At 38.4% G+C, this 13,639-nt stretch overlaps 1 protein-coding gene across 6 annotated transcripts in view; it reads left to right on the top strand.

The window, feature by feature from the left end:
• The window catches only part of CPEB3 (cytoplasmic polyadenylation element binding protein 3), a 72,657-nt gene that overhangs the window by 40,706 nt on the left and 18,312 nt on the right, over nucleotides 1–13,639 (top strand). For 4 of the 6 annotated variants that reach the window (XM_031061952.1, XM_031061943.1, XM_031061962.1 and 1 more), the window contains exons 5-7: nucleotides 471–494; nucleotides 4,615–4,782; nucleotides 6,574–6,663. In XM_031061952.1, coding sequence (XP_030917812.1) covers nucleotides 471–494; nucleotides 4,615–4,782; nucleotides 6,574–6,663 — 282 coding nt within the window. The remainder of the gene's footprint in view (nucleotides 1–470; nucleotides 495–4,614; nucleotides 4,783–6,573; nucleotides 6,664–13,639) is intronic. The other 2 variants (XM_031061970.1, XM_031061959.1) reach the window with 1 other exon arrangement.

Genomic DNA, 13,639 nt, shown 5'->3' with positions numbered 1-13,639 from the left:
TGAGTTCATATTGTTTTAATAGGATTTTAGTATTTACATATGGTTAATTATTTAAATTGAAATATAATTGGAAAATATGTTTTCCACAACTATTTAATAAAATGCAAACCTGGTTCTTTTAATTAGAATTACTGTTGATGATGTTTATTGCCACTTAAAACCATAATACTAAATTATTATTTTATAATACTGTCCTATATGCCTGATTTTTTTAATACCTTTGCCCTTTGCTATGTAGAAAACTTGCACAGCAGGTATGTTTGGTTATTTTTTTCCTTCCCTGGCTGTATCATCCTCAACTTTTTTTCTTGTCTTGGGTTGTTTGAATTTCATCCTGCTCTTTCAAATGTCTTTTCCTTCTTTATGGTGGGAGGGGAAAAAGAGAAGAGGTAGAAGCTACATTTTCATTGCTTTTGGAGCTAAATCTAATGACAGCTGTACCCACAATTTTCTTCTGTGTTTACATGCAGCCAGGAGCTATGGGCGGAGAAGAGGTAAAAGTATTTACTAAATGTTTTGTTTGCTGAATAGTGGGAGAAATAAATATTTAGTTTTCTTGTGGTAAGATGATGTTACCAATTTTAACATTATTTAGTTGATCAATTGCTTTGTATAAATCAATCTCATATTCTTCCTTTGCAAAACAACTCCCTTTTAACAGCATCTTAAAGCAGTGATGATCCTGAGCTGATAACTTCAAGCGTTGCTATTACTAGAGAACTGGAGGATGGCTGAATGTAGAGATTCTCATTACATGTATTTGTGACCTGAAATGCACAGTGTTCCAAAAAAAGATTGGGTTTGGGTTTATGTTTGGTGTTTGTTTTGTAGGAGTCCAATGTTTAACTGCTGCATTGAACATTTGAAAATGACTTTTTTTCTTACATGAAACAGCTTTTGCTGAATATTAGACTTCATTACATTGAATTGCCTCAGAACATGTGTGAATACCAATGCTAGTAACTGCCCTCAGCAGTGAATATTGATAATAATTTTAAAAAGATACAGTATTTGAGCACATTTTAACAGTATTTAATCACAGACAACCCTTAAAACATAAAAGCAAACTGAAAATATTTTATAAATGTACAGTGCTACATATCAGTTTATTCTGAGAGATGAAGGAACAAGGATAATAGCAAGTCCAACAACTGAGCAAGCCACTAATGCAGCTTACATTTATGTCCTGTGCTGTAGCTTACTGGTTGTTATTGAGAAAATAACAGTGAAAATAGCAGCTTTTAACAATTACATTTAGGCAGTGTCATCTGCATGGGGTACTTTAGCATTAAACTTAATTTTATCTTCCTTTCCATAAAGCTCTCTGCCAGCTAGGCAGGTGACCTTGCCCCCTTTTCCAAATGTAGAATTTGCATCACATTTGTGAAGAACCTTAGAGACAGATGTATGCATCACACAAACCAATATGTCTAAGGGCTTTTGTCATTTGTATGGGTTGAGGTGGTAGGCTGTACAGGCCATACTAACACAGTTTATAATACAGAATTTGCTCTGATTTTGTTCAAAGCTGACACATTTTAGTGTTCATTTGATAGCTAAATCTGAAACAAAAGATTCAGATTTTCCTCACAAACTTACTCTCTGTGCACATGAACACTTTAATTTTATTTTAAGATTGTGACAGGTGTTTCCAGATTGACCAAATGGCCCCAAAGTAGGAAAGGAGGTAGGAATCAGTAGGATACTATGAATTACTGGCAACTCCTGTTTACTTGTAGAAGCAAAATACAATAATGCAGAAGTAATTGTGATGAATGTAATTTAGGCTGTTTTATTTAAATATTAGTGAAGACAAATCAGGGCAAACAAGTTCTGAATGTGCTGGCTTTTCAGATTTTTTTCTCACTACCTAGAAGCATGTTTCATTCCATAAGACTTGTTTCCTCTGTAAAATGCAGGCTTTTCCATACTAACAAGTAGATTTGTGTGTATGTTTCTTGTCATCAATGTTAGGGATTTTGACTTGCCTCATTCATATTAAAGTCTGTGATGTTCATGCTTTATCATTACCTTGACTTTTATAATGTTGGTTTTGAGCTTCCTTAACCTAAAGCATGAAATTCTACAACAGTCTGTTAAAAATGTGTTGGTTATCAAATATTCTCATATATCCCTCTCTATTATTGCTTTTAACATTTGCATTGGGATAATATGCAGAGTAACCACAGGCAAGTCTGTGCAAGGACTCATTTAATGTTTGTTATACTTGGATATTTTAATTAGTGTTTGATTCTGTCATTGTGACTAAGAATCTGCAATGAGAATAAGTTTTGTCAGACTTTCTTGAGGCTTGCCATGAACTCTCAGTTCCCCACTTGATTCTCTCGTTCCTCTGAGAAAAGAGATGAGCATTTCTTTGTAGGTAGCATGCTTTGAGCTGTTGAGTCATGTTCTTGGTACCTTGTTTTTTAACTTTTACAACCAGTTTTTCAGGTACAGATGTAAGCACTGCTGCGGGAAATCAGCCCAAACTATTTTGCTACACTGACAACTCAGAGATGCCCAGGGAGGGATGCAGGAGTATGTTACAAAAAAAGTGCATTAGTGATGCTTTCCCATACTGGTCTCACAGAAATTTGCCCAGGGGGTCTCTTGAGGTGATGTTTTAATATTTATTGCCTTAGATTGCATTTTCCTCCTGTTCTTACTCATTCCCTTTTCTAAGCCTACATAAATTTTTAAACATCCCAAAAAGTCTGTAGCAAGGGTTTCCAAAGTTTGCTTTGCTTTCAGCCTTGGCATGTACTGATTGTGTTCAATGCAGTTCATTTTTCCATTACTGGAGAAGACCATGAATAGTCATTCCCTATTCCCTTGTCTGTATGCTTTCCATTATTTTAAATGTATTCTTCTTGCATTCAGCTCTATACTTCACTTAGCTATAAACTTACAGAACATCATTTGCATTTATTTAAGGTGAGTGTGGTGCCTGTAGACCGCCCAGTGTCTGGCATGGCGCTTAGAGGTGATAACTTGCTTTCTAAGTTGCTGTGAATTTTTATTATTTCCTTCAGAAGTCAGTCTCCTCTGCAGATCTGTATTTTAGTTGAACACCTTGTTATTAATTTGATATGTCATCTTCCACTAATGGCTCATGTTTGTTGTTTGTTTACTTTTTTACAAGAAGGTAGGTTCATGGGCAGGAATTAAAAGATGAATTATCTCTACAGTAATGTCAATCTCTGAGATATTTTCAGATTTCCAGCTTTTCAATGAGTGTTCTGATTTGATATTTTTACACAGTTGTAGTATTCTTCATTGTTTTTTCTCATGCAAATGTTCTCTTTCATTTTGAAATGCATATGTTTATACATGTGCATGACGTGTTTGTCCATTAATGGAATATTCATCAAAAGTCTTCTGTGTTTTATGCTCTAAACTCACCATTTCTGACAACAAGTCTTTGAAAGGTAGCAGCTCTACATCCTTCTCTAATTGTGGCATTTACTCTATTTTTTATGTTGATGTGTAAATGCATGGTAGGATTTTTACTTCAGTGGATTTTTGTGTCTGTAATCTCTTCCATTGTTTAACATCCAATATATTATTTTTAATCAACATTTTTCTGGTGCCTGATGTTTGTAATTAAAAATCAGGCCACTGTTGTGTGTCAGTGACTTTCCTGACTTTATTAGCTTGTTTTTCCTACACAGCATTACTGTTTCTTTTTTTAATCTGTCCTTTGCTACGGAAGACAATTACTGATATTTTCAGTGTATGTTTTTCTGACTACTGTCCCTCTGTCTTGATTTTTCTCCTTGCCCCTGTTTTTATTTCCTTCACTTCCTGTGCTGTTAATACCAGTATGGTATTAAACTGTAGGTCTTGCTGTGTCAATTTCATGTGAATCATTACCTTTGAATTTAATTATGTGCACTTACAAAACTATAAATACATTTATATTTGTAATCAACCCTCCTATAAACTGTTTGTATCAATTAAGTATAATTCCATCCCTGGGAGAAATCCTCCATGATATGAGGGGACAAGTAGCCTTTTCAGAGTTGAGGTGTGGTTCTTATTTATACATCTCTCTATATTGCAGGATGTATTTACTCAGGTATAGGGAACTGTTAAATTCCAAAGATGGCAAGTGTTGCTTATATGCAGTCTTTGAATATTTTTTCTGTTCCTTGTTAATAAATCTGTTCTTAAGATAATGTGTGTATTCTTTGTTAGTAATAGAAATAAGTTGCTATTGCATCTGATGGTTACAAATAAATTCTTTACTTTTCATTAACAAATTGAGTAGCAGCCATTAATGTTGATTTTGCCTGTTCATGACTGAAAGGATGTTTTTTAACTCAGTAACAAACAGGCTGACAGGCTGTTCTAGCTACCACTGTTTTCCTTCAAGTGCAAGTTCTTTGTGGTTTATTTAACAAGATTTTTTTTCTTGTCTTGTAAGGGTAATACACTCTTGGAAAAATAGAAACAGTACTAATGAACATGAACTGGAAAACTGGACCACCTAGCTGGGTCCTTTAGTGCAAGTTCTGTTAAAGTAAAACAGCAAAAGGGAAAATTTTTTACTGAACTATTTCCTTCTCCAGGAAATAGCATTAACTATAGATCCTACAAAATCTGTTCCAGGTCGGTCTTCACTGTTTCCTTTTGAGGATGGCTTCCTAGATGACAGCCATGGGGATCAGTCATTGTCCTCGGGCCTCAGCTCTCCGACACGCTGCCAAAACGGGGAACGAGTGGAACGCTACTCTAGAAAGGTGTTTGTTGGAGGTCTCCCTCCTGACATTGATGAAGGTACTGTGAATCACTTGCATTGCTGACATGTGGGAATTGCCTTTCATATAATTACTATTGAAAAGGTGATATTTTCATAGAGGCAAATGATTTTTCCCAGGTGTGTCTCTTGTAGTGCTTGTGGCAGTGCTTAGAACAAACACTCCCTGCCACCCCTGCAACACCCGAGAGTTTATCTGGTGTTCTTGTGTACTGCAGATCAGAAGTGGCTGCCTGGCAAGTCTTCTGATCTGCATGGCTTCCCACGACTGTCAAGTGGGAAAGCTGAAAAAGGGAACTTAGTGGGTACTGTCTCTCCTCTGTAGTCTTTTCCTATTCTTGGATGTGGTTGACTTTAAAGACTTTCTTAATGCAGTCCTTACCAGAATATCGTGGGCTTTAAATAAGCAGCTCTTATACCCAGCACGTATCTTGGGTTCAGATGATAAATACCGGGTAATAATATGGTTAAAAAGTAATAACCTACCCAGCAAGGATGGTCAGAGTTTTTTCTCCATCATTATCTGCTCTACTTGCATGTGTCCCCAGAAACTCTTACTCCCAAACTAAAATCATGACAGTATTTGGTGTATTTTTCATGGCTGGAATATAGCTGGAATCCACCACTGTCTAGCTTCAATGGGCATACACAGGGAATTTGAGGATGCCCTGTAATGAAATGAGGGGGATGTCTTATCTACTAATCTGAAGCCCAAGCCATGTACAGTTTTAATTAAGAAATAGTTTGAGTTGCCAGTCTGTTTACAAGCACCTCAAATGCAGTTCCCACATCACACCAAGAGTTGCAGGGCTGTTGTATGGGGTCTGGTGGGTAATCTGGATTTGCAGCTGTAAGAAGCAGCAGCCCAACAGGGATGACTGATGTACACATTGATGGGTCACTCAGAATCAAAATACATGCCCAGTATGTCCTGTGAGGGAGTAACATGGTGACCTGGGAGCTGTCACCCACTTTCCTGAGAGGTCTCCTTCAGTAACCCTTTATCCTTCAGCTCTTCAGGTACACAGTACGGGTGTTCTGTCTCCAGATGCTCGAAATTCTGGCATGTATTTCATGGGGTTGGAGAAACTGGGCACATCCCAAACAGCAATGCAGAAACTGTAAAACCCCACTGCCTTTTCTCCTGATGACTTGTTACTCTGATCTATCTAAGATCACATTAGACATGATTTTAAACTAATTCTTCCTTTAAAGTACGTTTAAAAATGTATTGAGAAAATAATTTTTTTTCAAAAAGAATTTTAAATACTTTTTTCTGAAGGATTTACATGTAAAACAAAATTGTCCTGTAGGATAGCTCTTGATGTGTGTTACATGGTGGTTCCAAGTTGATGCTTAAAAAGTGACGAAAAAACTGGGTAATTCAAGGCAGATTTCCTGAAGGGCCTGAGGAAGGTGAAATGCCCACAGTGGCAAGACCTGCTGCAGCCTCTTTCTAGGGCAGGCTGCAAGGAGCAGCCGTGCTGACATGGAGCTCCTCCATCAGTCCCATGTGGCTGCATCTGACCCTGCTTTGTGGCTATAATTAGAAATAGACCGCAGCTGAAGCATATTCACTTCTGATAGATCATGTTTGCATTTAATCCTGCTGCAGACTTCCACTAGTGGAATGTAAAATCACTTTTTTAAGCAGCCATGTACAGCACAGAGATGAAATGATATTTAGGCATTTGCTATGGACATCATTGCAGTTTTCACTGTTCTTGTTTTGTTTTTTAAGTAAGACCTTTTTACCTCGCCACTGTCAGCTTTTATGTTCTCTCTAAGGTGCCTCATTCGTTTTTTTGTAGATGAGATCACTGCCAGCTTTCGTAGGTTTGGACCTCTTGTGGTGGACTGGCCTCACAAAGCTGAAAGCAAGTCATATTTTCCACCTAAAGGTAATTAGTTTAAAATACACTTAAGAGGGCTGTTTTGGAAAAAGGAAATTACATCTGCCATGTGGCAATCCACTATAAAGTAAAATTTTTACTCCTTATGTTGAATTTTCTATCTTTCATCAAGCATATTTTCAGCCATTGTCCTGATGGGGAAAAAAATTCCCAGTTTGGTTATTGAAATGTGCTCCTCTGTGTGTACTTCTTCAGCACACCTTGAACCCTTGAATTATGCCTTCATTTGTACCAGCAGTAGGCAGAATGCAAGTTGCAGACATTTCATAGCTGATTCTGTTGTGGTTTGCACATTGCCAAACCCATGGGAGTAAGAGAGGAAGTCCCTTGGATTGGGTCACTGGGTTGGGTGTGCAGTGTTTTGCAGGGAGGTGACTCCAGTGTGGGCTGTGACCCAGAGGCTGTGACCCTGGAGCTGTGACCCTGGAGCTCTGGTCTTGTCCCACATCAGGGCTCCCCGGGCGCTGGGGCACAGAGCAGGCTCTGCTCAGAGAGCACCTGGGTGGCCCAGAGTGTGAGCAGGTGGGGCAGCCTCTGATCAGGCAGCACAACACTGTGCACTCCTGCTTTGGGTGAGAGAGAACAGCTGGTGGGAAATCTCTCTGGGAGGGTTACTTGGCTAACTCAAACTGCTCTTGCTGTACCCTGCTCTCTGATTTTGTGCAATATGTTCTGCTCTCTTTCACATGTGCCTCTTGCATGTAGTTCCTGAGTTCACTCCTGATCTGAAACAGTAGCAGGAAGTACACAAAATTTTTGGTCTATATGCAAAGATTTTCATTTCTCATTGACCCTGGAAGCTCTTAATTGCTCATTAAGGCCACTGATTATTTTGGCAGAACAATGGGCTGTTCAGTCAGTGAACTAGCTAATCCTGAAATATTTTGATAGATATAGTTTGACTGTAAAAACACACAAATAAAAGCCAACTTAATTTATTTGGAAGCTTAATTACTGGAGGCAAAACTGTGACAAATACTTGCCCTGTGAACAGTATTTGGGACCCTTAAAATCAGAAGAGAAGCCCATACATGCTTCCTCTTTCCTGTTCATTCTCACCACTCAGCCTTGCTGTTAGCAGTTATGCAGCATCTGTTCTTGAATTTAAAAGCAAATCAAACAGCCCCCAAAACAACAAAAAACACTCACCCCAAACCCCAACCCCCCTGCAATATTCCTAAGGACGGTTGGTAAAATATATGCTTTTCCCTTTTTATGTTATTTTTAAAGATCTCTGCAGTCTTTCTGGCTAGTGAATTCTAATTGTGCCTTCACTTAAATTTTTTTTTTAAAGTAGAAAAGCCAGCTTCTCCTTGTCCTTATTATCTCTTAGTATTCTCTACTTGTTTCCCTTTTTTATTTTTTTCCTCTTATTAATTCAATAAGTAACTATTTGTTGAATTAACATGGGACTTCCAATTTTGATTTTGTTCTCTATCTGACTGTGGACTAGTTATGCCTTGACAAACTTGTAAAATGTTTTTGAGTAAGATCTATTTTAGCAGAAGACAAGGGAATGCAGCCTCACTTCTATTTTTGTCACAATTCTAATATAGGAAACAGCTTTCAAAGCCCCTGCCAGTTGCCCTGAATGTCTGTCTGAAAGTGCTAAACAACAGTCAATCCCAACTGTTCCAGATTTATTTATATCTGACTTCTTAGTTATCAGTCAGGGCTGCAGCATCAGACATCCTGCATGCCTGGCTCTGACATTCACTTACAGTCATGGCGAGCTCCCTAGGTCAAATGCACTTGATTTACTATGATCCCACACAGGCAGCACCTACACAGAAGACAGAATATTATTTCCAGGAGTCAGAGGGGAAAGTTTGAATGGCTGTTCTAAATTTTTCACAGCTTTTTGTTTTTTTTTTTTTTTTCAATAAAGAGTACTTACTTATCAAAGTTATTATGGAATCATTTTCAGAAGTACCACAACAAAATGTCTTCAATGCTTACTTTGATCAGAAGCTCCTTCAGACCTAGAATTTAAGTTGGTGGGCTTTGATTTTGGATTTTTTGTTTTTGTTTTACTTTCTTATTTTAAGCTGTTTTGGTGCATTATTGGACATTTCCTTAAAAAACAGAAAAAGAGATATTTGCAATTATGCTTGGTGCAAAATTCAATGAGACTTATTCCACTGTCAAGTACTCATGAATTCAAATGTTTTCTCCCTTCATTTTTCTAGATGTCTTGTCTTCCATGTTGTATTGCTAGTCTGTAAATTTTCTGACATTTTGAATATGAGTCTTTCAAATGGAAAACATGTCCAAAAAAACAAAGGACAAATGAATTTATGGAGGAGAGAATGAGCTGGGGTTTCTATGCTAGCAATCTTGAAAGAAAACAAGAAAAATGAATTGTTGAAGTGGGCATGATGCAGAGGCTATTCACACATTGATAAAGCCTGACCTTCAAGGCTTCTCCCAGCTCCTTGAATGTGCCCCAGAGGCAGTAAAATTGAGCCCTGCTCTTTCTGAACATATGTCATCACCTCCACATGGACTTCAGTGTACTTTTGATGGATGGCCTTTTCCATTGCTGGAGGGTCAGGTCATTGGGCAGTGTCTGGTCTTTCAGTGGGGTTCAGGATTTTTGTCTGTTTGCTTTGGTAAGTGTTCACTGAGAGCTTTGGGGCAGACAGCATCAGTAGGTGATGCCATGGGTCAGCACAGGCAGTGAAATTTTATGCTGCTGCTGCTTCACATCAGGGTTTTCTGTCTTTGGTTGCATCCAGGTGATGCAACATCCCCTGCAGTCTGGAGCGAATCAATACAGATTTCCAGTATCTACTTGTTGGTATAATTTATTGAATTTTGGAATGTTTGCTATGCTGGTGCAATACATGAATTCCCTGTAGTCAGCCTGTATTAGGAGCACTCTGTTGATATTCTTAGTGCTAGGAAGAGAAGGCTGCAGAAACCATTAGCCATGGCTAATCTGATCAAGCATGAAATCTGAAAGATTAAAATATTGCTTACAGTCTAGTGACCTCCACCAGCACCCACCAGCCCCCCCCCGAGGGCTTTATCTGGTCACTTTAGTGAGTGAGTCAGGCCATAGATGTGTAGCCAGTTCCAGCAAGCCTTATTAGCTAATTTATTAGTTGGTGGGCTTGATTAGTTTAGCTGCGGTGGCATGTAAGCTGTCATTGGGACCAGTTGGAGTCCAGAAACATTCCTGCAGCACTGAGCTTGAACAAAGGTTTGCCTGGATTTGGCATCCTGAGCAGGATGGTGTCACCACAGGTCTGCTTGGGCACATTACCTCAGATTTAGTGCTGGGCCTGATGGACATAAATGTTTGTGTGTGAAATGATGCTGAGCTGGGGTCTCCAGCATGGTGAGTAACATCAGACTTATCCCAGGGTGAGCTTAACAGTGCCATTGTGGATCTTGGGGGATGGCACAGCAACACAGACATATCTGCAACATATTCACATCATTGCACATCAAGCACATCATTGCTATCTGTATATTCCAGGTTTTCCTGTTTTCCCAGATGTTCTAAGGGTTTGTTACCCTTACTGAATCTTGCCTGATGTCACAGAATACACTGATCAGTGTTTGTGAAAGCAGTCTGCCTTTGTCAGCATTTGAGTTTTGAGCATTGTAACAGCAAACCCAAAATAATTCTGTAGATCAAGCACAACTTGCCTTACCTTGGTTGCCAGTGAGTTCCATATTTAGGTTGCTGAGAGAGCAGGGATGCTCTTGTCACTAAAAGTGAATATTGTTCACTTGGGCAAGAGAAGCTGCCAACAGCTGACAATGTGTGGAAGAGGCTCCTATTTCTAGTTCTGAGCATCTGCATTGTTGCCTTAACATTTCTTTTTCCCCTCCTGTGCATTGTAAGCTTAGCACCATGTTTGTATGTTTGTGTCATGCATGAGGTGGTTTTTAATGCTTTGCCTCTGAATAAGGCTAATTCATTCTCGTTGCATGAGAAGTCTTTGGATTACTTCCTTTGGCATCTGTTTGGATATGTTACTGACTGATCTGGCAAAATTATAAATGCCATGTGTTGGTCTTGGGTAAGCAGATGCCCAGTTCATAATGTGTTTACTTGGCTTTCACCCCAGAATTTGGGAATTAAATGTGGTTTTTGGTTAAGTATCTTTTGAGTACCTATGAGACACTGAGAAATAAAGAAATATGTATTAAAGGATGCTGTCAAAAGTAGATGCACATTACCATGTCACACTCTATTTATCTCTGGCAAAATCCAGATAATTCATGTTTTATTTAAATACAAATTGATGGGGTTTTCACTTATTTGCTGGTGTGCTGAGTTAAGCAATGCTTATGCTAACTACAGTAATTTTTTTCTTTCCTTTTTTTTTATTAAACAGATGGTGCCAACTGTTTCAAAAACATTTTTTCAGTTGTTCTTTCTTTAACAGATTGCTAGCTTTAAAACAACTTTTTAAAAACTCTTTACTGGTTTTTCCTTGTGATAACTATGATTTTTCTAGTAATCACTTAGAACTGCACCATGTGTTTTAAAATGCCAAAAAATATGCAAAAATTTCCCTTTTTTTCATTTAGAAAGATTGATATTTGGATAGAGATCAGAATTAGAGTTAGAAAATGAAGCATGGCAGAGCTTGAAGATAGGATGGGTTTGGAATGGGAGGAATGCTTTGGCTTTACAGTTGATTCAGACATGTGATGCAGCAGTCTGATCCTTTTATGTTTTCCCTGTTCTTCAGTTTGTTATTCTGTTATCTGATAAAATTAAGCACATTTGTCCCTGCTGCTCCATATGAGACACTAGGGTGAGGGAGATCTCATGAAAACAAAACAGTGTAAGCAAAGTTGCACAAAGTAACATGAAATGATTCTCATGCTTTAATTTAAAAACAACTGGTGGACAGACAGTGTGAGCCTCTCTGATTCTCTCCCAAGTACTGTTTAGATGGGAACACTGTTGTTGTAGTCTTTTGACTGATCTTGATTTCATGGATGAAGACCATTTCCATAGTTAATTCCATTGTCACTGCAGTGGCAGTTGTAGTTTCTGCCAGAGGAACAAGAGTGAACAGTTGCAAAGATAAAGTATGGAATCATAATTCCAATTTCATTAGTTATATTCACAAGAAGATATCTGGTTTGTGCAAATACAGCACTCTGTTCTAGAAAACAGCCTGCTTTGGCTTAACTGATCAAATATGATACCAGCACAGTCCAGCATGAAATGCCAAGCTAATTTTTGTATTTAAAAAGCTGAAGTCAGAGATGACAATATTTGTTAGAATGGAAACTGACATTCTCTATCCAGAATTACACTGTATAGCAGAGAGTGATTCTGGGAGGGTTTTTAGATGTTGTTTATGTTCGAACACAGGGACTGTGTGCAGTGTCAGTCGTTGTATCCACTGACATCTGAGGCCAAGTCTGTAATTTGTAGTCCCTGTGTTGCCCCACAGCAGGGCAGCATCATCCCAAATCAATGCAAGTCACAAAATGTGTGGTGGCAAAATGCAGTACACACTCATGTGCTCTTCTGCAGCTGTGTGACTTTAGCTTGCTCTGCAGAGAATTTTCTTTAAGGTTTTTTGGTGGCTTGTTTGAGCCTCCCTTTTTTAAGCTCTTAACACTGTTTCCTGTCTTGTCCTAAATGTTTGAGGATTCTAGGTGGTGTACTGATAATGATGATTTTTTAATGTCTGTCTTTGAGACTGCTGTGCCAGGTATCTTAGAGCATTCAAGGAGCTTGCTTCCTGTAAGAGAATTTCTGTTCTCTAAAACGGTGCCATTTGCAACTTCTTTTTCTAGGAGAAAACAAGAATCTGGTGAAGCAAAATACAAAAGTATTTTTGAGCCATCCAAGCGTAGGCAGAACAAATCTGATTCTGAAGTAGCATTGCAGGATTATTCTCTCCCAGCTTTCATGTTGCTTTCAACAGATCCTACTTTCTTTCAGAATTGCTGGGTTGCTATAGAAGAAGCCACAATTTTTAGCAAGCATTTAACCCTTTTTCAATAATTTGGACATATCTAAGTACATAAAAAGCTTTCCATGTTTATCTGTAGAGGTAGCCAGACCACTTTTGCCAAATGGAAGGAGTTAAATATTTGTCTTATTCTCATTAACCTCTCCTAAAACCCAAGTAGATTTTACTGTGGGTTGTACATGTCACCCCTCCCCAATACTATTTTTATTAAATGTCACCTTTTCTTTTGTTTTATAAATGGAGATACATGAATTGATCTGTAAGTATTATGAGCTTCAGGATAACAGCTGTCCTTTGAATAGTGTTTAAGTTGAGGACTTAGTATTATTTTGTGCTTTTAGTAACTTTTGCTATCTTGTTTTGCTAATAATTTAGGAAGCACTAAATTATCCTTTCAAATAATTGAAATATGTTGAAAGGGTTGTTGCAGGTGGTGGTGCAGAGACAGATTCTGTACTAGCACTGCAGCATATTCATTGTTCTGATGGTCATCTAAAAAGTAAGTTGTTCCCTACTCCCACCCCCAATCAGTTGTAATTGTTTAATGCATTAAAAACTTGAAGTCTTTCATGAAGTCCTACAGGCATTACATTTATAAAATTATGTATTTGGTTCCTAGTGATCACTTCAGTGATTGTACCCCTAAAATAATGATGCAGTAATCTAAAATTGGTGCAAGATCATTGGTTACACACATCATAAATTTATCAAAGGTAATAGCCCTAATTATACTTGTGTCCTCTCAAATCAGAGGTTAGGACTGGCAGTGTGAGTATTTCAGGGGCTGGATGTGCTGTGGGTGCCTTTGCCCAAGGCAGTGCATCTGCCTCTCTCTGGGCTCAAAAGCTTGGAGCAGCTCAGAGCTCCTGTTTCCCTCAGCTGTCTCAGTGCTGTGCTTGGCAGATTGTGTCTGCTCCATACCCTGCAAATCCTACCTGCTTTGGGACCTACAGTGTATCTGACTACTGGTTATACCAAGAATGTAACCAGTAGTCAGCTGTATGCCA

Source organism: Geospiza fortis, unplaced genomic scaffold (assembly GCF_000277835.1).
Source record: "Geospiza fortis unplaced genomic scaffold, GeoFor_1.0 scaffold130, whole genome shotgun sequence".
Lineage (NCBI taxonomy): Eukaryota > Metazoa > Chordata > Aves > Passeriformes > Thraupidae > Geospiza > Geospiza fortis.
The sequence above is the reverse complement of the archived record's forward strand: the minus strand, read 5'-3'. Positions and strand labels throughout refer to the sequence as shown.